Here is a 22249-nt window from a genome sequence, read left to right on the forward strand (position 1 = left end):
CAACAATGAATCTGACATTAAAATTCTTCAACTTAATAATTACCTCCTATATTGAACTCAGGAAAAAAACAAAGTAAAATTTATTTAGAGGCACAATCAGCAAGCCCAAATGGTTCGTAGTGAAATGCATTTTTGTTGTTTTATATTTCTATTTGACTGTATCAAAGAAATCAAAATATAAATGCCAGTTAGACGCTCCATTAAATGCAGTCCTATGGAACCATAGAAGAATTATAATTGTATTGCGGATGAGTTATAAGTTATTGCCTTGATAAAAACATTAATAACAATGTTTCAAAATGAGTTGATTAGTTTGTGTAGCAGGAAACAGTAAAGGGACTGAGATTGGGGGGAAATGGTTAAAGACAAAAATGTATATTTATACCACAACGATAAAATAATCTCTCAACTCTCTAAAATGACTTAGACATGACAACAGATAAAAAGACCATTCAAGCTGGTATTACAGATAGATCCACATACAGAAGTGGTTCTAGGACAAATAAACAAATAAATAAAATCTTTAAAAAAGAAAGAAAGAAAGAAAAGAAACGGCTATAGATAACCAGGCAAAAGAAATTATGACTGGCTGAAGTTTTTCAGTGGCAATGGAAGTGGGAAAAAGAGGAAGAAGGACTAAGGCAGCAAATTTGTTTTTAAAGCAAATAAACCGGGGCGCTTGGGTGGCTCAGTCATTAAGGGTCTGTCTTTAGCTCAGGTCATGATCCCAGGGTCCTGGGATCGAGCCCCGCATCAGGCTCCCTGCTCTGCAGGAAGCCTGCTTCTCCCTCTCCCACTCCCCCTGCTTGTGTTCCCTCTCTCGCTGTATCTCTCTCTGTCAAATAAATAAAACCTTAAAAAAAAAAAAAAAAAAGAAAAAGAAAAGAAAGCAAATAAACCCATATGAGTCATCCAATATGCTAAATAAATGGAAAAATGTATTTTGAAAGGAGCAGAGCTACTTGGAAGTCAAATGAGAGAGAAGTCTAGAACCCTAGTGAATGGTCTTCTCTTTGCCTTCATGGCAGCTCCCAGGACTGAGGCCCTTCTAAGAAACCCTAGAGCTCCTCTGGGGTACAATCCTGAAATATTACTGAACCAGAGAAGCTAAGGAAATAGAACTTACAGGACATGCTAGGTGATGACTTCAAATTTTCTGGTAAATCACCAAGGTAAGGAGAGGAAGAGGAGGAGGAGGACATGGTGACTTTGAACCTAACTCTAATTGGAGTTTATAGAGTTGGCCATCCAGGTCAGGAGCTCACGATAAACAACTAGCCAAGGGGTGGGGGGAACACAGCACACAAGGGCTAGAAACCTCCAGAGCAGCAATGAAACAGTTCATAAAGTGAGAGTTTATATTGTGAGAAGACAAAAGTACAAAATAAAATACATCTTCACAGCTAAGAGCTCCCATTACGTGTTCCTGGCATGAATGAACACCGGTGTTTGGCCTATTTCATTTAATAACTTACTTTTTCTAACACACAACACAGGTAACTAAGTATCATCTTGAGCATGGAAAATGGTGAAGGACCTATGGCTCTTATCACTCTCATGTCTGCTTAGATACAGGACATCATTTCAAAATGAAATACAGAATTTTGAAAAAGGAAGGCTGCATTCCCTCATCGGAGGGTCTGGAACCTAGAGTTTCAGAAAGTATCTGGTTCTATGCATAACAGAAATAGGCCCATACCTCCTCCCAATAAATAACTATATATACATTTCTCAGAAATCTACATGGCCTCCTACATCAATGAGTTCCATGTAACTACTTAAAGGATGAGAAAGGGAGGCTGAGAGACATCCAGCCAACAATGAAGACTTTTTAGTAGAAAATTCCTATTTGTGATCCATTAATTATGGCACTGAATCCAAAACCAAACAATTCTATTCCACTTCTACAGTCAATTACATGAATACTCCACTTTCATAAAGTACTCAGTCTGTCTCTAAAAACTAATATGCAATAAAACACCAGTCATAGGTGAGTTCCAAACCTTTTACACCAGACAGTGCTCGCTGCAGTTTGAGCGCTCCCTCTCCCACCGATGTACTCTGTGGAAGGATTTGTTCTTTTTCTATCACAGTATCACTTTGCTTCACAGCCTCAGGCTGCAATTTCCTACATTCCAGTTTCCAGCTTTCACATTCTTCTGTTATTTGTCTGTTTTCAACATTTAGGCGTTCTTGTTCCTTCCTCAAAATCTCCCTGTCATTTTCTGCAGAAGATAATTTTTTATTTATGTCTTTTATTTTATCCTCAAGTTCTTCAATTCTTTTTATAGACGCTACTTTTTCATTTTGTAGATCCTGTATAGTTTTTTGCATCTCATGGATTTTCGAGTGATCAGTTATTACAATTCCTGAGCCACCTAGAACATAAACAGAAAATCAAGGACAGCCAATGTCAACTACCAAGAGATAAGTAGCTTGCTATATACGACCAAGAGATTTAACAGACTTGAGAACTTGAAAAATCTTCAAAAGTTAAGACAACAATGAGATATCATTACACTCCAATTAAAATGGCCAAAATTCAGAACACTCACACCACCAAATGCTGGTGAGCATGTGGAGCAATAAGAACTCGCATTCATTGCTGGCGAAATGCAAAATAGAGCCACTTTTGGAAGATAGTTCAGCAGTTTTACACCCTTAACATATGATCAGCAATTGCACTCCCCAGTATTTACTCAAAGGAATTGAAACCTCTTATCCACATGAAAACCTGAACAATGATATTTATAGCAGCTTCATTCATAACTGCCAAAACTTGGAAGCAAAGATGTCCTTCAGTAGGTGAACGGATAAACTGTGGTACATTCAGGCAATGGAATACTATTCGGCATTAAAAAGAACTAAGGTATCAAGCCATGAAAAAACATGGAGAAAACTCAAATGCACATTACTAGGTGAAAGAAATCAATCTGAAAAGGCTACATACTGTATGATTCCAACTATGTGACGTTCTGGAAAAGGCAAAACAATAGAGACAGTAAAAAGACTGTGGGGGAGGGTGGGTGGGAGGTGAGTAGGCAGAGCATAAAGGATTTTTAGAACACTGAAACTACTCTGTATATTATAATGATGAATATATATCATATGTCTGCCCAACCCAGAGAATGTACAACACCAAGAGTGAACTCTAAGGTAAACTACACACTTTGAGGGATCATGATCTGTCAATGTAGGTTCATCTTTGGTAAAAAATATACCATTCTGATGAGTAATAGTGATAGTGGGGGTGGCTATGCATGTGTAAGGGTAGGGGAAATCTCTGTACTTCCTTCTCAATTTTGTTATGAAAAGAAAGTCTTTTAAAAAGTTAAGTTACCAAAATAAAGCATTTTTATTTTAGATTTTTTTTAAGTAATCTCTATCCTCAATGTGGGACTAAACTCATGATCCCAAGATTAAGAGTTACACACTCCACTGACTAAGCCAGCCAGGCACACCCATAATAAAGCATTTTTAAATAAATAGTTGAGGAAAAATATTATTTGAATCAACTACTAAAACACCTATGTATATGAGTTTGAAAGAAAGTGAAAATATTTCTAATCATTTATTACCAAAGTATCATCACCAAACAATGCAAAAAAATCTATATATTGTAACTATTTGCCACAAAGGCAAAAGGACCTTACCATTTCTGCATAATCTTGCAACAGTGAGGCCATCGCAAATCTCAGGCAGATGAAAAAACTAGTCATTCACTCATTCTTTAGAATGTAGTCCAAGTTTACATCAGTGTGTTGGTCTTACAGTACTAGGCTTGTCATTTAATTGTCATCTAATCCATTAAGTTAATAAAACGAACAACCTTGGGGTGCCTGGGGGGCTCAGTGCGTTAAGCGGCTGCCTTTGGCTCAAGTCATGATCTCAGGGTCCTGGGATCGAGCCCCGAGTTGGGCTCTCTGCCCAGTGGGGAGCCTGCTTCTCCCTCTGCCCTTCCTCCCCTTGTGTTCTTTCGTTCTCTCAAATAAATAAATAAAATCTTAAAAAAACAAAAACTAACAACCTTGTTGTAACAAGTTCTCCAGTTCTTCAATTCGTTCTTCATAGTCACTTAATTCTTCTCGATGACGACGACTTATTTCTGTCAATTTCTGCTGGTATGCATTTTGTAAAACTGACATTTCATGTTGATGGTCATCGATTTCCTGACTTCGAGTCTGTTTGAGTTCCTTAAAAAATAAAAACAAGGTTAACTACATTTATAATCAATGACATACCTAGCCATTTCATTGTTGTGCAAAAGCCTGTATTAAAAATAATTCTCTGAACATGCTAAGGCTGTAAAGAATTTAAACACAGGCCCCAAATCTGGACAAATCTGAAAAATTCTACTCTTTCCTTTCTTGGGTCTTAAGAACAGTTTTTCTACTTTAATGAGAGAATACCAGCAAGAAAAAAAATGAAACAAAAGATGAGTAAAAATATCTTGGCTACCCAAGTTAAGACCACCAGTCTCTCTCCTAAGGAATCTGGATCTTGAGCTTAGTCCTTCAAAAAAGGAAATTGTTAGGACCACAAGCAATGTGATAGCTGCACCCAGAAAAGTCTGTCCACTGTGTCCCACTATCTAGATCCCTGATCCTATTTCCATTCCTGTCCTGCCCAAGACCAGAATGCTCAATTCTTCTTTTAATCCTGGGGACAGACTACCCTGGGTCCTTCCAGTAAATCCTCTTTTGCTTTACTTAGCCAGAGGTGGTTTTTGTTGCTTATAACCAAGAATCCTAATCAATAAATTAGCTTCTATTTCCCGAGAAGACAAGTTATTCTTTAATCCTGTGCACTTATTTATGTGCCAGCAGTTGGCAAGCAGCTTCACATTTAAACCTTAAAATGATCCTACAAGGAAGGTATGATGAAATCTACTATACTGATGATAAAACGGAAGCTTGGAAAGATTAAGTAACTTGCTCAAAGTACAACAGCTGGTAAACAGCAGAGTCCAGGATTCAAACACAAGTCTGACTTGGGACCCCACCCAATGTTAGTATTGTAATAAAAATAAAACCAAAAACGAAAAATTCTACACCTGACAATAATTTTTTTTTTTAATTTTAAAGAGTTTATTTATTTGAGAGAGAGAGAGAGGGAGAGAGAGCACGCGCCTATGTGCAAGAGAGGACAAGCAGGGTGGGTGGGGGCAGGAGCAGAGAGAGCGGGAGAAGCTGACTCTCCACTGAGCACAGAGCCCAACATGGGGCTCAATCAGGGACCCTGAGATCATGACCTGAGCTGAAGGCAGACACTTAACCAACTGAGCCACCCAGGGGCCCCATATGCCTGACAATAATTTATACACTAAAAACAATTCATTGCCATATGATACAATTATGTAACTAAGACTTTTCTTGAAATAATAACTGACAAAAAGTAGCAAAATTCCACCATTAAGGGAAAATAATTATTTACAATGAACAGTATTAACATTTCGTCAATATCCTTTAACCCTAAACCCTGAAACTTTAGCAACCTCGGAAATGTTTTAATAAAGACCATTTTGGTGAGCCTCAGTGGTTAATCGTCTGACTCTTGATTTCAGCTCAGGTCATGATCTCAGGATCATGGGATCAAGCCACACGTTGGGCTCTGTGCTCAGTGCGGAGTCTGCTCCGGATTCTCTCTCCCTCTCCCTCCCCCTCCCACTCACTCTCTAATACAAAATCCTTAAAAAAAAAATAACAAAAAAAAGACAACTTTACAAGATGCAATAGCAAGTAGAGACTAATGAAATATAAACTACTTAAAAAAACAAATGTTCAAAACCAACTGATTTTGGAAAGAGACATTTTATATACCTTGCTGTCATAAAGGATGAAAATACAAAATGGTAAAAAGAAACAATCATAATCTATATAATTAGTTTTATAACTGAGACTTCTGTTAGACTCATACTTTTTTTTTTTTTTTAAGATTTTTATTCATTTATTAGAGAGAGACAGAAAGAGCACATAAGCAGAGGAAGAAGCAGACTCTCTGAGCCCCATGCAGGGCTGGATCCCAGGACTGGGATCATGACCCAAGCAGAAGGCAGATGCTTAACCGAAGGAGCCACCAAGGTGCCCCAGACTTGTACTTTTACTTTTAATACGCAAATTTTAGGTGTATAATGCCATTGTTCCAGGGCGCCTGGGTGGCTCAGTCAGTTAAGTGTGCCTTTGGCTCAGGTCATGATCCCAGGGTCCTGGGATCGAGCCACACGTTGGTCTCCCTGCTCAACGGGGTGTCTGCTTCTCCCTCTCCCTTGGCCCCTCCCCCTGCTCCTTTTCTCTCTTGCTCTCTCTCAAATAAACAAACAATAAAATCTTAAGAAAAAATAGTCATGGGACGCCTGGGTGGCCCAGTCATTAAGCATCTGCCTTCAGCTCAGGTCATGATCCCAGGGTCCTGGGACTGAGCCCCGCATCGGGCTCCCTGCTCAGCAAGAAGCCTGCTTCTCCCTCTCCCACTCCCCCGCTTGTGTTCCCTCTCTCGCTGTGTCTCTCTGTCAAATAAATAAATACAATCTTAAAAAAAGAAAAAGAAAAAATAGTCATTGTTCCAACAAGCTCCTTACCTTAATGATACTTTGCAGTTTGCAGATTTCGCTTTGATCAGAGTTATTTGATCCTTGTGCTTTAGAAGTCTAGATCAGAAAAACAGAATTAGAAAATAATTGTATTGGCTTTCTTGTAAAAGAGAAAGTCACAAACCAATTTTATTAAAAAATATTTTTCAGGGGCACCTAGGTGGCTCAGTCGGTTGAGCATCTGCCTTCAGCTCAGGTCATGATCCTGGGGTCCTGGGATCGAGCCCTGCGTCAGGCTCCCTGCTCAGTGGGGAGTCTGCCTCTCCCTCTCCCTCCCCCTGCTCATTCTCTCTCTCAAATAAATAAAATCTTTTAAATATATATATCTATATTTTTTTGGCGGGGGGGCATTTCCCAGACAAATTCGGATTAAAGAATGCCAAGCACCTTTTAAAGAACCCAGTCTAATTGTGAGTAATACACAACAAATAAAAGATAATTTTCAAAGGGCGTCCAGGCTGTCAGTTAAGCATCCGACTCTTGATTTTGGCTCATCCTAGGCAGTGTTTCCTAAAATGTGTATCAGAATCACCTGAGGAATTTACTTGTTTGAATGCAATTTCCAAGGCTCTAAAATAGGCTATGAAATCCTAATTTCTAATGGTAGGACAGAGAATCTACAATTTTATAGTACTTTAAGAACTACTATATTTTTAGAGATAAGATGGACAAACTGATCGTTCTAAGATTTATTTTGGATATTGGGAATGTCTAGCAACTTGGGAAGTAAAAAGGTAATTTTAATTGGTAGGGTTTCTCCTTTATATAACTAGATCGCACTCACAAAAAGAAAATAATTTCTTTACTTATATACTTTTTCTCCACACTGATGAAATGAAATCCAAATGTACAATGTTCCAGTTTCCTTTGGGTCTCATGTTGACTGACGTCAATAGTATATAGAATCTGATATATAAAGTGAAAAGTGTCCCTTGAAAGAAAGTTTATGCCTCAAATAGCAAGGATTTAATTTTTAATGTACAAAAAACAACACAAAAGTTTAACATATTTTACACCAATGATCAGATTTTCATTTTACACATAACTGATAAGAGGAACCTCAGAGAACATCTACACAAGTAGTTTCAAATCTGGGGTCTTGGAGCCCTGGAGTTGCCATTTAAGAAGCCCCAGGGACTCCAGGGGAAAAGATGCTAGTTCATCCACAGCAACTCCATTTTTCTCTCTTTTAAGTCCTGGACTTGTAACTTTTTATTTTAAAACATGGTTCTGTTGCTCTCAATATATATACATATTTTTAAGATTTTATTTCTTTATTTGGCAGAGAAAGAGTATAAGCAGGGGGAGTGACAGGCAGAGGGAGAGGAAGAAGCAGACTCCCCGCTGAGCAAGGAGCCCGACGCAGGACTCCATCCCAGGACCCTGGGATCATGACCTGAGCCGAAGGCAGATGCTTAACCGACTGAGCCACCCAGGTGCCCAGCTCTCAATTTTTTTGAAAATTTCTTCCAAATATTCTATAGAGGGGGAAACAGAGGCTGAGAAAGAAAAATGACCTGACCAAACTCACTCAGAAAAATCACTGGCAGAATTACAACACAGGTTTTCAATTTCCTAGTCCAGGGTTCTTTCTGATACCAAAAGTTCCACATATAGAACTACTATTTTTCCTAATAGTTTTCAAAGACTCATGATAATTTTACCTACCTGAGCAATATGCCTCCAATGACCAACTTCAGATTCAAGTCTTGAAACTTCATTTGACAACCTGTTTATTTCTTGTTGTGATGAAATTATGTCACCAAAGTCCATGTCATCGTCGTGGAAAGCTGAAGCCTGGTGACTGACCCGATAGCCGAAGGGAGAGGATGCAGGGGCTGCTGGTACGCCACCCGCTCCTGAATGTGTGGACTGAGCAGCTGACTGCAGCTTCAGCAGCTGATCCTGCAGTGCGATCTGTCTTGCTTTAAGATGGCTGATTTCTACCTACACATTTATAATCTGTATTTTAGAGAAGGTACTTTAAAATAACCATACTGATGTCTTTATAGACTCATAATGTTAAAAGTTATAATAATTTGTTTAAGATTATCCAAGTAACTCTTTCAGCTGAATCCAAGTCTTCTATAACACCCCAACCAGTACATTTTTATTTAAAAACCAAACATGACTACCAGTTAAAGCAGAGATAATGTTTCAAATAGTACAAAGATCAGAATACCTCACTCATATGTCAACTAGAGCAACGAAATTCTCAGTTAAACATGGGCTTAACTATCTTCATGTATCAGGTAGTACAGACAATTTCCAAGGGTTCTATTTGTATTATCAAAGCATAAGTGATGGGAAAATGAAAGCTGCAGTAGTCTGTGTATTAGAAAGTTTCTTTGGAGCATCTGCTGGAATAGTCTTATGTTACTGATTATGGCGGAATTTAGGCTTCAAATGCACCAGAATCAGGAGTAACTTTGTAGTGGTCTGTACAATAGCTGGAAGAATGCTTTATTAATCCATTCTTAGATAACAGTGAGCCTGTGGTTATTATTAGCCCTTGAGTCTTAGAAAGAAATCATATAATGAAAGAGGCCTTGGCTTTAGCCTTGGAAAACAGAGCCAGTGAAAATTTGACTTTACTCAGGGAAAGAACAGTATAAAAATTCTGAGACCCTTAGTGGAGTTTTGACTAAGGGGGGGCAATACTAACTCACTGTCCAAAAGAAATTATGAACATACGGACTTACCACAATGCCATATCCATTCTCAGTGAGAGATTACTCAAAATATAAAAGTGAGTAAGCTAGGGAGAATTGAGATAAGCTTTCTGTAAAATACCTACCCCAAAAGACATGCTGCCACAACGGAGAATATGATACTGAGAATTAGCCAACAAGTAACAATATTTCTACACATGTAAAGCCAAGCAATTAAACAAAAACCAAACACAATTATGTCAAGTGTCATAACAAACAGGTTTCTCGTACCAAACCCCTTCTCTAAAAAAAAAAATTTATGAGAGAGCACACATTTCATTCATTTGCCCATAACTGACAGAGTTAAATTGCATCTCTGGGGAATATGAACATCATAATGAGGGCAGAAAACAGCAGAACTTAAGTATATTCATATATTATCTTTCATTCTAGTACAAAATACTGAAATCCAAAATTATTTTCAAGTGTAGCTTTAATACAAAGAAAGTTCTCATTATAAAACTGGTATTTATATCAAGTTATTGAGTTAAAAAAATGCAAGCTAATAACAAAGAGGCATTTCTAAACTAAAATGCTTAATTTGCCCTCTAATATCAATAGTTAAGTAGGAAATAAAATGCCAGATTTTCCACAGCAGTGTTTTCAATTAGGATGTAAGCATGAGAATCACCTATAGAGTTTCTGAAAAATACCAATACCAGGGCCCCTTCCCAGCACACCAAAATCAGAATCTCCTGGAGGACATAAATGTGTATATTTTTTTAAAGTATCATGGATGATTCAGCTGTAAATCCCTGGGTGGGAACTACTGCACTATTGTAATACTTATAAGTCAGTGCTGATCAAAGTGGTCTGTGGACTGAAGGTATAAATGTTTACTACCAGTGGGCTTTTACCTTTAACTTGAACTCGTAATTTTCTTTTCTTATATTCATTTTATTTTTGTAGTAATTTATTTTTATTGTATTTTATGAAATCAATTCCCAACAGATTGGAAATTTAAGCTCTTGTTTATATTCATCTTTAACGTGGCTTGCTTTTATTTTTCAACTTAGTATGTTACTGAAAGAACTAAAAATCAGTGCATGTAAATTTTAAAAACTCATATATGGGGATGCCTGGGTGGCTCAGTCAGTTGAGCATCCAACTCCTGGTTTCGGTTCAGGTCACGATTTCAGGGTCGTGAGTTCGAGCATGGTGTCAGGCTCCATGCTCAGTGCGGAGTCTGCTTGAGATTCTGTCTCTTCCTCTCCGGCTACCCTTCCCTCCCCCACTCTCACACATGCTCTCTCTCTCTAAAATAAATAAATCTTTACACTTGATCTTAGCCAAAATGCCAAGAAGTGATAAAAATAAGTAAATCTTTTAAACAAACAAAAAACCAACTCATATATGAATTTATGGTAGAAATGAATACTTAATCAACAAACTAAAGAAAACCCAAATGATCTGGATAATAAAACAAGAAACAGCTCAATTCCTAAGAGTATTTACTGAATTCCATTTATGTACTACACCCTGAAGATAATTTAACAACAAAATGAAACATGGAGACATAGTCTATATTTTAAGGATTCATTATAGCGCTGTTTAAATTATATAATATCTATTACCAGCATGGCAAAGAAAAGATAAGCCAATTCCAAAATAAACATTTCTAACACTAAAGGGAAAAAATATTTATAGAACAATGTAAGTCAACTTAATATACTTAATATTCTGTTTTTCCATGGAAGTCAAATAAATGCCAATTCAATATATATGAACACTGGTAGTCAAAATCATTTTTAAAAACAAAATGTCATTAGCAATGATCACACTGAGTCACCATTTTAAGTAAATAGAGGAAAGATTAGGTGTCATAAAATCAGAAATTATAAGCAACAGATGCCTGAAGATACATTATTGGAAGAGTTTTCCGCTTTTGGAAGTAGGAAGTAAAGGTTAGCTTATAAAATATAAATTTAACAGAAAAGCTTAGAGTTCTTGTTAAAACACTGGTATCAAATTGAGTTGGGAATTACTAACTTCATCACCCTTTCAGTATTTTTATGGATCTGTATATAGCTTGATTTATAACTCTTAAAAACCTTCCTAAAAACATTACTAGGAAATAAATATGAAGTAACTGTAATAACTTTTACCTCCTTCTGTTGTAGTTGATTTCGATAACTTGTAGATTGCTGCTTTATTTGAAGCTCTGACGCTTCATGCTTCTCTTCTAAATCAGTACAAAGTTTTTTGAGTCTCTCATTCTAGAAACAAAGAAAAAAGTATTTTCAACAAAAAGACTAAAAGTAAAACATGTTAGTAAGTTATGTGCATGGCATCATGAAAAACATATCACTTTATACAGAAAAAGATATAAAATATAAAAGTTCTCAGAATTCTGGCCTTTGAAATATAGTTTTAATTAAAGCTACAACAGTGAGGCGCCTGGGTGGCTCAGTCATTAAGCGTCTGCCTTCGGCTCGGGTCATGATCCCAGGGTTCTGGGATCGAGCCCCGCGTCGGGCTCCCTGCTCCGCGGGAAGCCTGCTTCTCCCTCTCCCACTCCCCCTGCTTGTGTTCCCTCTCTCACTGTCTCTCTCTCTCTGTCAAATAAATAAAAATCTTAAAAATAAATAAAAATAAAAAAATAAAAAAGCTACAAGAGCAATAAGCATGTTTATAGAGATTATGCAAAATTCTGAACCAAAGTAAAAAAAAAAAAAGTAAATCTTGTTCAGTTTGATTTTCTGCTAAAAAAAAGCCAATGATCAATGTTTCCCCCATCTCTGCATATCCAGGGTCTAGCATATAATAGGCAGTATATGTCTGGTTAATGAATAAACTAGATTACACATTTCAACTTGTGTTTTCTTCCCAAACATAACTTTTTAAAAGCAATCTTTTTAAAAAAGACTTCTCGCTGAAGTACCGGTAGGAGGCCAAAGCTTCATGTTACCTATCATACCTTCCATACTACCTATCTGCTAGGCTCCTGAGGTACCTCTGAAAAATCCAATTTGAAAACCATACTAGAGATCAGTTCAAAAACTAGTTAGAAGTACACAAAATACTCTAATTCAATGAATCTAGATATCACAGTCTTTTGTTCTACGATTTTGGAAAATACGTTTAAAAAATTACTTAAGGGCGCCTGGGTGGCTCAGTTGGTTAAGCAACTACCTTCGGCTCAGGTCATGATCCTGGAGTCCCGGGATCGAGTCCCGCATCGGGCTCCCTGCTCGGCAAGGAGCCTGCTTCTCCCTCTGACCCTCCCCCCTCTCATGTATTCTCTCTCATTCTCGCTCTCTCAAATAAATAAATAAATCTTAAAAAAAAAAATAAAATAAAATAAAAAATTACTTAAAATTTTGGGACACCTGGTGGCTCAGTCAGTTAATCGTCCAACTTGGTTTCAGCTCAGGTCATGATCTCATGGGTCATGGGATCAAGCCCTGTGTTGGGTTCCCTGCTCAGCGGGGAGTCTGCTTGAAAGATTCTCTCCCTCTGCCCCTCCCCCCACTCATGCTAGTACGCAGGCGCTCTCTCAAATAAATAAATCTTTAAAAAATTTACTTAAATTCTATGTACTCAAATATTAAATTACCTTAACCTATTATCATTCCTTGAGTTTCAATGAATAAGGACATTATGGAGCAAAATAAATGGGCACTAAAGCTTTTTGCAAAAGAATTTACAAATTATCACAGATAACTTAGTAAGACTAAGAATTCCACTAATATATCTACAAACACAATTTAACAATGAAAACTGAGAGAAAGGTGACAGATGTGGTGGGGAAAAAAGTTCCTGCTAGAAGGTAAAGACTTTTTCACTTTGAGAATATCACCCGTTTTCTTAGAGTCTAGGAATTTCTTACATCAACAGATGTGAAAGTTATGATCCAGGGAGATTATATAAATACACAGAGAAAAATTAAAGGAATAAACATAAACCCTAGTTTGGGAGTCTGCCTCCAGAAATCTAATACAGATTTTGGTTATCTTGAAGAAAGAGAAATAAGACCAGGCCCATGCAACTAATTACCTTCTATTCTTCTGGTGGCTTCTGCGTAACTTTCTGTGAGCTTTTAACATGAAAAACACCAAACATAACTGAAGCAACACGATATAGTGAAGTCAAAACCCAGTCATAAAAGCCCACTCTAGGCTTTTTCAGATAAAAATAACTAAGGCTATTTGTTGAACTCTGGTTAATAACTAGAACTTGAAAACTTCCAATTTGGCCAATAACTAATTGCTTGTCTGCCCTCACCTCCCTAGCCATGTGAGAGTCACAGTTAACAAAGTACATGAAGGACAGATTCTCTTCATGTGGCTGATCTATGACATTACTTGTGAGTGGCCATATTTTCTATTATATGGAATATGGAACCAGGAGGGCTTGTCTGATGTGAAAGGAAAACGAATAAACACACATAAAGAACAGAGGAGTAAAAATGAGAGAGACAAATCCCTGGTGGTCGTTTTGCTTGCATCCCCTTTCTAAAATCTGGTTATGATTTCTGCCCATGAAATCCATGAGATTCTCATATCCTTATATTATTCCATCATGCTCAACCCCTGTTATACCATCAAGGTCTACTGGAACCAACTTTACTTTTTGAGTTTCTTTTTTGAGCAGTCCTAACTATCTGTAAGGACAGATACTTAAGACTTTCATTCTTTCTTAGACGTCTTCTAACAAACAAAGAAAAATTACTTATTTTTTAAATAAAATAAAACTCGGAGCACCTGGCCGGCTCAGTTGGTGGAGCGTGCAACTCGATCTCGAGGTTGTGGGTTCGAGCCCCACACTGGGAGCAGAGATTACTTCAAAATAAAATTTTTTAAAATAAATAAATAATAAAATAAAATAAAACTCATTCTATCTTGCAATTACCATAAAGGGTCATTGAGCCCTTTATAAATCTAAGAATATTCACGAGGTTATAATGACCTTGTTTTTCTGTCTTTGAAACATTTTGATATTTTATCATCCTAAAAATGATTTTATCATTATTCACCAATTATTCTCAAGCAGGTTAAAAAAAAGTCTTATATAATAAGAAAACAGAAGCCTGACAGAATCACTCAGAAGAATGACGCAATAGTGAAATAACCAGTTTTCTGACTGCAGTGCCCGAAGTACTGTCCCACCTTTTAAAAAGGAAAAAGCTAGAGACACCCACCTCAGTAGCGCCTTTTTGGTTTTATTGTTTTTTGCTTTCAGTGAACACATGAAAATTCAGAACTTTTGTTTCCACAAAGAAAAGAAAACTGACAGAGGAAAACATTTCAGTTATTAAGACAACTCAGAAGACAAATGTGAAGAGACAGAAAACAGCATTCCAGAGTCTGATGGTTGTGGTGAGCAGGCTGTAGAGGCAAAAATCCTAGCCAAGTCTTCAAGTAAAAATACCCTAGAGGAATTTTCTCAAACTCCAAAATTAATGAGTGAACAATATATTTCTAAGAACAAAAAAGAAATATGGTGTCCTCATCAAGTTAGTCATTCAACAGGAAAAGATTTTACCTCACAGTATTTTGTGACAAGGCCCTGAGCCATCCCACTTTGCTAAATGGCTATGTGACGGTATTCTTTTACTATATATGATATTTGAACACCAACATTTACTTGATATAGTTCATACGTGGACAAATGCTGTAGCCAGGTGTGTATACAAAGGTGACTGGGAAGAAAAAGATAACATAAAGTGAAAAAAATTCAGTGGACTGATCATTCTAACTGGTATTTATATATCTAATTGGTATTTGTAAATCTAATTGATATTTATAAATTGGCTTTGTAATTATGGAGCAAAGATGACAGTCATCATCTCTTCAACAAAATCATAAGCCATCAAAGTTTTAAAAAATACTGGTTTTAATGACATGAGAAAAACCAAAGTCATGATCAGCTGAAACCTATTAGAGATGTAACTGAAGTCTGGAATCAGTATTTACAAAATAACATGCATTTCAGTTCATGCATAAGAGTTAAAAAGCAGTTAACTGCAAAGAACACTGTCTATTTTGAGTATATATGTTTTCAAAACCAGAAATATATGGAATAAAAATATGGACTTGCCATAAATAAGTCCTTTTTTAAAAAGATTTTTTATTTATTTTTTTTGAGAGAGAGAATGAGAGAGGACAAGAGCAGGGTGAGGAGCAGAGGGAGAAGCAGACTGCCCACTGATCAGGGAAGCAGACTGCCCACTAATGTGGGGCTTGATCCCGGGACTCCAGGATCATGACCTGAGCCAAGGCAGCTATTCAACCGATTGAGTCACCCTGGCGCCCCGCCATAAATAAGTTCTTATTAAAATTTCTAATAAAGTTTTTCACTATCACTTTATTCCTACTTCTGTAAATTACTTACAAAATGATTTAATATAAAAAAAATTGGGGTCACCTGGGTGGCTCAGTCGTTAAGCGTCTCCTTCGGCTCAGGTCATGATCCCAGGGTCCTGGGATCGAGCCCCGCATTGGGCTCCCTGCTCCGCGGGAAGCCTGCTTCTCTCTCTCCCACTCCCCCTGCCTGTGTTCCCTCTCTCACTGTGTCTCTCTCTGTCAAATAAATAAAATCTTAAAAAAAAAAAAAATTTAGGAGTTCATTGGATCCAGATGGTAAATGTGATGAGACTTTTTCTTGGTATAGAGGGTTAAATTGAAGAAACCTAACTAATTCAGTCAGCTTCAAATATTAATGTCTGTAAGCAAATCTAATTTCCTCTGGAAAACACAATGCCCTCTGTCTATACTAAAACTTTCTAAATAGGGCTGCGTGGGTGGCTCAGTTGGTTAAGCATCCAACTCTTGGTTTTGGCTCAGGTCATGATCTCAGGGTTGAGGGATCGAGCCCCACAGCTCGGAGCCTGTTTGATATTCTCTCTCCCTCTCCCTCTGCCCCTCCTCCACTCACGTTCTTTCTTTCCCTAAAATAAACAAATAAAATCTAAGACTTTCTAAATAGAATTTTATATTTTTTAGTTTCCTGATGGCTTTAATCATAGCTTCACCTTATTCCCTTATTACACAGTCATGTATGGGGCGAGGGTATGAAGTGTTTTTGTGCTGACACACAGCAAGAATCAGTCACCTTAGAAAACAAAGCCCTTGGGAAATCCAACAGTCTCTTTTCTTCCAGCATGTGAGTAGCTCAAGCTACTGTGAATAAGCATCAAATGAGGAAGGTGGCTTTCTTTAATTTGGGGATGCATTATACCAAAAATATTTCTAAACACTAGAATCATGCTTGCATTAACCCCACATGAGAGATTTAAAGTGAGATCAACAGGGGGACAGAAGAGTTCTCTCTCCCCTCTCAAGCTCAATAGAGAGCAGACATTCACTAAGCAGGTTCACCCTATTTACTTTTTTCCCCCAAATAGACACTGGCGAATTTACCTAAATTAAGGCCACTACATACATCTCTGCCATTTAATTCTTCTGGATGGGCCTGTACTAACTAATGAGTGCTTTCTCAAGGATTTCTTAGGGATTATAGGAAAAATTTTCTCTCTCAGCCGTACAAAGAAAGAAGTATTAAGTTCATCTGTCACCGAAGCATCTACTTATTAGGTAATTATACCTAACACCTCAAGTGTCACCAAACTGCCATCGAGAATTGAGACAGAATACCATGACAATCCCTCTTGAGAGGTCCCTCTACATCCACCTTAGTAATCTGGGCCAGAGTTCAATAATGCTTGTCAGTAAATATTTTCCGATATTTTAAATTCAATTTTCTCTGTTTATGGGCTTAGCAAAGAGGAAAACATGCTTACCACAGTCCCCTAAAAATATATTTTAATGAAATATTAAGTGTTCCCTCATTATTCTTATCCATAGGCTAAATTGTTGAGTGTCATTAGTACTTTACAGTAGATCCCATTTTAAATCATTTCATTTTCTTTACAGCTTTCCTTTGAACCCTTCCCAAGTTTTCCTCATCCCCATTAAGTACAATGTCCAGAGGTAGTCACCACGAGGCACTAACAATGGGAAAAAAAAATGGTAAAATTAGTTATACCTATACTCTTCTTTGTGTACAAATATCACTTTTTTTTCATGTTAGCAGATTAAAAAGGTCTAAATAGAATTGCATTCTTCATATTATACTTCAATAAATGTACTACTGCAATTGAGCACACTGTCAGAACACTGTAATTCCTTGATAAATTGTTGCCACTAGTATTTCTACACTAGGCCATTTTCCAACTTCCAGCACGTAAAAGATGATGGGAATATTAAACAGCAAAGTGGAATAATATGTAAATATATTCTTCATCTAAAAGATGATGATAACACTGAAAAAGAACTGGGATAAAGGGGAAGAAATAAAACTGGCAAGCAGTGCAGTAAAAAGAGAGAACTGAAAAACAGTGTAAGTTACTGTCATGCCTTCAAAAAAGAAAAAAAAAATCTTAAGTTCAATAATAGTCTTTAATTTTCCTTACCTCTGATCTTAAGATTGTATGAATGGCTTCAATTTCCTTTCTTCTGGAATTAGGTAATTCTGCTACGAAAGAAACAGCATATACTAAATATATGATCAACACCATGTGAATAAACAGGCATTTTAAAGTACATATATTGCACTGAGCTTTCAACAGAATGGTATGCTGATCTGAGAATAAACTCAGAAGACATATACCACTTGATTTTTATCACAATTTCCTATTGCCACATATGTGCTTTATCATCATGTAAGTCATTCTTTTTGCCTATCTTTTTTTTTTTTTTAAAGATTTTATTTATTTATTTGAGAGAGAGAGAATGAGAGATAGCATGAGAGGGAAGAGGGTCAGAGGGAGAAGCAGACTCCCTGCCGAGCAGGGAGCCCGATGCAGGACTCGATCCCGGGACTCCAGGATCATGACCTGAGCCGAAGGCAGTCGCTTAACCAACTGAGCCACCCGGGCGTCCCTATTTTTGCCTATCTTTTGTACCTAGGTAGGACATCTACATTTCCCCCTTGGAAGTGTTCATTAAAATTTTATTATGGAAAATTGAGTTTTACAAATTAAATCTCTCTCTGTGGGCTTAGTTTAATTTTAGACAAAACTTATACAACTGGGGTTTAGGCCCTACTTCTAACTTCTGCTCCCAATCTATCAAATAATAATAACCCCTAAATAAAGAATAAAAATGCACTAAAAAAAACACTTATGTTAAGTAACATGGGCATTATTTAAAATGGGAATGAGCTCAGTCTTCTCTTGTACATTTTCATTTAAAAAGAGTCAGAGGGTGCCTGGGTAGCTCAGTCGTTAAGCATCTGCCTCCTTCGGCTCAGGTCATGATCCCAGGGTCCTGGGATCGAGCCCCATGTCGAGCCCCACGTCGGGCTCCCTGCTCTGCGGGAAGCCTGCTTCTCCCTCTCCCACTTCCCCTGCTGTGTTCCCTCTCTCGCTGTGCCTCCCTCTGTCAAATAAATAAAATCTTTAAAAAAAATAAATAAATAAAAATAAAAGGAGAGTCAGAGACAGGGCACCTGGCTGGCTCAGCCAGTGGAGCGTGCGACTCTTGATCTCGGGGTTGTGAGTTCAAGCCCCACATCGGGTGCAGAGTTTACTTAAAAAAAATAATTTTTGTGGGGCGCCTGGGTGGCTCAGTCATTGGGCGTCTGCCTTCGGCTCAGGTCATGATCCCAGGGTCCTGGGATCGAGCCCTGCATCGGGCTCCCTGCTCCGCGGGAAGCCTGCTCCTCCTTCTCCCACTCCCCCTGCTTGTGTTCCCTCTCTCGCTATGTCTCTGTCAAATAATAAATAAAATCTTTAAAAATAATAATAATTTTAAAAATTAAAAACCCAGAAACAAAAAAGAGAGTCAGAGGTCAGCTCTGTCAAAATGGCACTGTTGATGCTACCAGAACATCATCATCAGTTAAGATTTTTTTTCTAGGGGCGCCTGGGTGGCTCAGTCGTTAAGCGTCTGCCTTCGGCTCAGGTCATGATCCCAGGGTCCTGGGATCGAGCCCCACATCGGGCTCCCTGCTCAGCGGGAAGCCTGCTTCTCCCTCTCTCACTCCCCCTGCTTGTGCTCTCTCTCTCACTATGTCTCTCTCTGTCAAATAAATAAATAAAATCTTTAAAAAAAAAATTTTTTTTCTAGGTGCTAGTATTTTTCATTAGTCACAGCACTTTAATACCATAGAAATAACTTCTCTGAAGGAAAAAAAAGAAGTCTGATTTACAGTTTAAATCAAAAGAAAATACAAGTGACATCCAATAAAGAAGAGTGACAAACCCACTTTTCTTGTTTTGAAAATCACCAGGGGCAGGTGCTTCTGTGGTTGTTCATACATCTCGCCTGAACTCTGACAGATTGTCTAACTGCTACTCAGAACAAATTATAATCTAGTCTGTTTAGGAGGGTCATTGTTAGAAGCAGAAATTGCTTCAAAGAGGGATAAAAATAGGTTTATGCAGCCCTCCTCTCTTACCTCCTTCCAAAAAAACACACACAAAAAAACCAAAAACCTGGTCTTTTTAAGAATAAAGCGGAGATATTATGCAGACCAAAAAATTCTTCCTCGCTGAGGGAAAACAAAACAACAGCTACTCTTTATTAATGCTTACCATCTGCTAGGCATTTTACACTCATGATTTCATTTAATCCTCCCAACCCCATGATAGGTATGATTACATCTATTTAACAGGTAAGGAAACTCTGCTTTATAGAGGTTAAGTATTTAAAAATTTGCCAAAGACCCACAATCTATAATGCATGGAAGTGGAATTTCAACCCATGTCTAATTGAAAAGCCCAAGTTCCTAACCCTGAATAAATCAGTACAGTTTTGGTACAAGAGCAACTTTCTGGTATGTACAAATATGTACTTCAAGCTGTACCAACAGTGCTATTTTGAAACTGTTATCTTGTTCACTGCTGGCACAGGGTAGACGCTAAATGAATACCTGTTAAATGAATAAATGAACTGTACTCTGACCCTTTAAATGATTTATAAAATCAATAAATTAGGTGTTAAGCAAGTCCTATTTTAACAGAAAGGGAAATAATAAAAGCATTAAGCAACTTTGCAGATTTTTAATACTGAGCAATTTTTTTTACTGAGCATCTACTATGTACCAAGGAAGGTGCCAAACACTGGTAATATAAGGATAAAAAAATATATAGTCCCTACCTTGGGCATCAAGAAAAGAGGTAAATTATAACTCAACATGGTAAGTGCTCTCAAAGAGAGATCCACAAGATCACATGCAATCAACTCAGCCTGCCATGGACTGAGAATGGTTTCACCAAGTACCTGGCACGTGAGCAAAGTCATATAGGAAAAAACTGTTTTCCAAGCAAAGAAGGGTAGAGGAGGAAGTAGAAAAGGAAGGCCTTTCCATGCAGAGGCTTGGAGTTGTGTAGGTACTTCACAAAGTTTCATGTGGCAAAAGCTCTGGGTGCAAGCGCTTATGTGTGTGAACATGCATATGTATGGCAATTTGGAGAGAAGAGGAAGTAATAAGAGGTAAGACTAGAAAAGGGAGGTTGACCTCAGATAGGATAGGTTTCTGGTCTCCCAAAACTAAGAGGTTTGGATTTTATCCTGTAAGGAACAGAGCTAAAAGATTTTAAAGCACCTATGTTTTAGAAAACTGGGAGCACACAGAAAATGGAAATGGAGTATGGAGAAATGGGTGACAGGATGGGAAGGAGAAAGTGCATGGGAGAGAGGAGGAGGGGGGTCTGAACTAAAGGAAAGGGGTAAAAAAGGAAAGGACGAATATAAGAAACAATTCTGGCATAGAACGAATAAGATTTGGTGACCAACTGGAAACAGGAAATGGAAAAGAGGCAAAACAAAGGTGACAAAGATTTCTAGTTCAGTAGATTGGGCAGATGATGAAACCATTAAGAATGAGAATACAGGAGTACATTTGACAGGAAGAACAAATGCATTCCACCTTAAGCCTATAGGACAGTCAGGTGGCGGGGGGGAGGGGAATGCATATTTTCTAGGAATAGCCAACTGTTTTCCCCTACCTAGGCTACAAGGAGAGACTAGTCATTTCCCATGTCATCCAGCTCTTTTCTGTTCTAAATTTCAAGGTCACACGATCCTTTATAGAACACAGGGAGAGAGAATCCCTTTCACTCTCATCCTCAACCTGTCCCACCTGATGCAACTCCCACCCAAGGTGTACTCCAAGCAGTGAAATGGATTTCAGCAGCTCTCCAATGCTTCTCCTTTCTAAAAAGACAGAAATTCTAAATATACTTTCTTTTTCTCAAACTATCTTTCTCTACTTCAACCCAATAAACTGGAAGTTTCAATTATATCAGGATAAAAAAATTAAACCAGAATGCTAATTAATTTATAAGAAATAAAATTATCCAAGGAAGTGCTCTCATCCAAAAGACCAGCCCATCGTCTCTGTGGAGGCAGACTTCCATTGAAATTAAAGTACTCTTGGGGCACCTGGGTGGCTCAGTCGTTAAGCATCTGCTTTCGCCTCAGGTCATGATCCCAGGGTCCGGGGATCGAACCCCGCATCGGGCTCCTGCTCGGCGGGAAGCCTGCTTCTCCCTCTCCCACTCCCCCTGCTTGTGTTCCCTCTCTCGCTGTGTCTCTCTCTGTCAAATAAATAAATAAAATCTTTAAAAAAAAAAAGAAATTAAAGTACTCTTTAATTAATTAATAAAGAAAGAAAGAACTCTTCAGATCTAAATACTACTTGCGGAAAGAAATGTCAAGAAATCAAAATATTAACGTAACTATCGATTACTATGTAACTCTGGGTCACTATTCATTAGTAAAACAAAACAAGGACTTCAAAAATGAGTGGAAGTTGCTAAGGATTGGTAGCGTATCTTCCTTGTTTTATTGTCGAAATATGGGCAGAATGGGCAATTAGGCACAAAAATACATTTCAGCTGGAACGCTGTGTCACCAGAATAAGCAAAAACATAAATAGGAAAAACTTATAGCCATGTTTAATAATATATTCAAGTCAGAAAGGGCTTAAGATTCACTAAATA

General features: G+C 37.8%; 1 protein-coding gene across 2 annotated transcripts in view; it reads right to left on the reverse strand.

Annotated features, from left to right (window-relative positions):
* Positions 1-22249, reverse strand: part of TRIP11 (thyroid hormone receptor interactor 11) — a 65466-nt gene that overhangs the window by 42256 nt on the left and 961 nt on the right. The window contains exons 2-7 of one of the 2 annotated variants that reach the window (XM_032405799.1): positions 17714-17775; positions 11406-11516; positions 8258-8536; positions 6578-6646; positions 4028-4193; positions 2004-2378 (exon numbers count right to left, since the gene is read on the reverse strand). In XM_032405799.1, the coding sequence (XP_032261690.1) occupies positions 2004-2378; positions 4028-4193; positions 6578-6646; positions 8258-8536; positions 11406-11516; positions 17714-17775 (1062 nt within the window). The remainder of the gene's footprint in view (positions 1-2003; positions 2379-4027; positions 4194-6577; positions 6647-8257; positions 8537-11405; positions 11517-17713; positions 17776-22249) is intronic. The other variant, XM_032405800.1, reaches the window with a different exon arrangement.

This window comes from Phoca vitulina, unplaced genomic scaffold (genome assembly GCF_004348235.1).
Source record: "Phoca vitulina isolate PV1807 unplaced genomic scaffold, GSC_HSeal_1.0 scaffold7, whole genome shotgun sequence".
Lineage (NCBI taxonomy): Eukaryota > Metazoa > Chordata > Mammalia > Carnivora > Phocidae > Phoca > Phoca vitulina.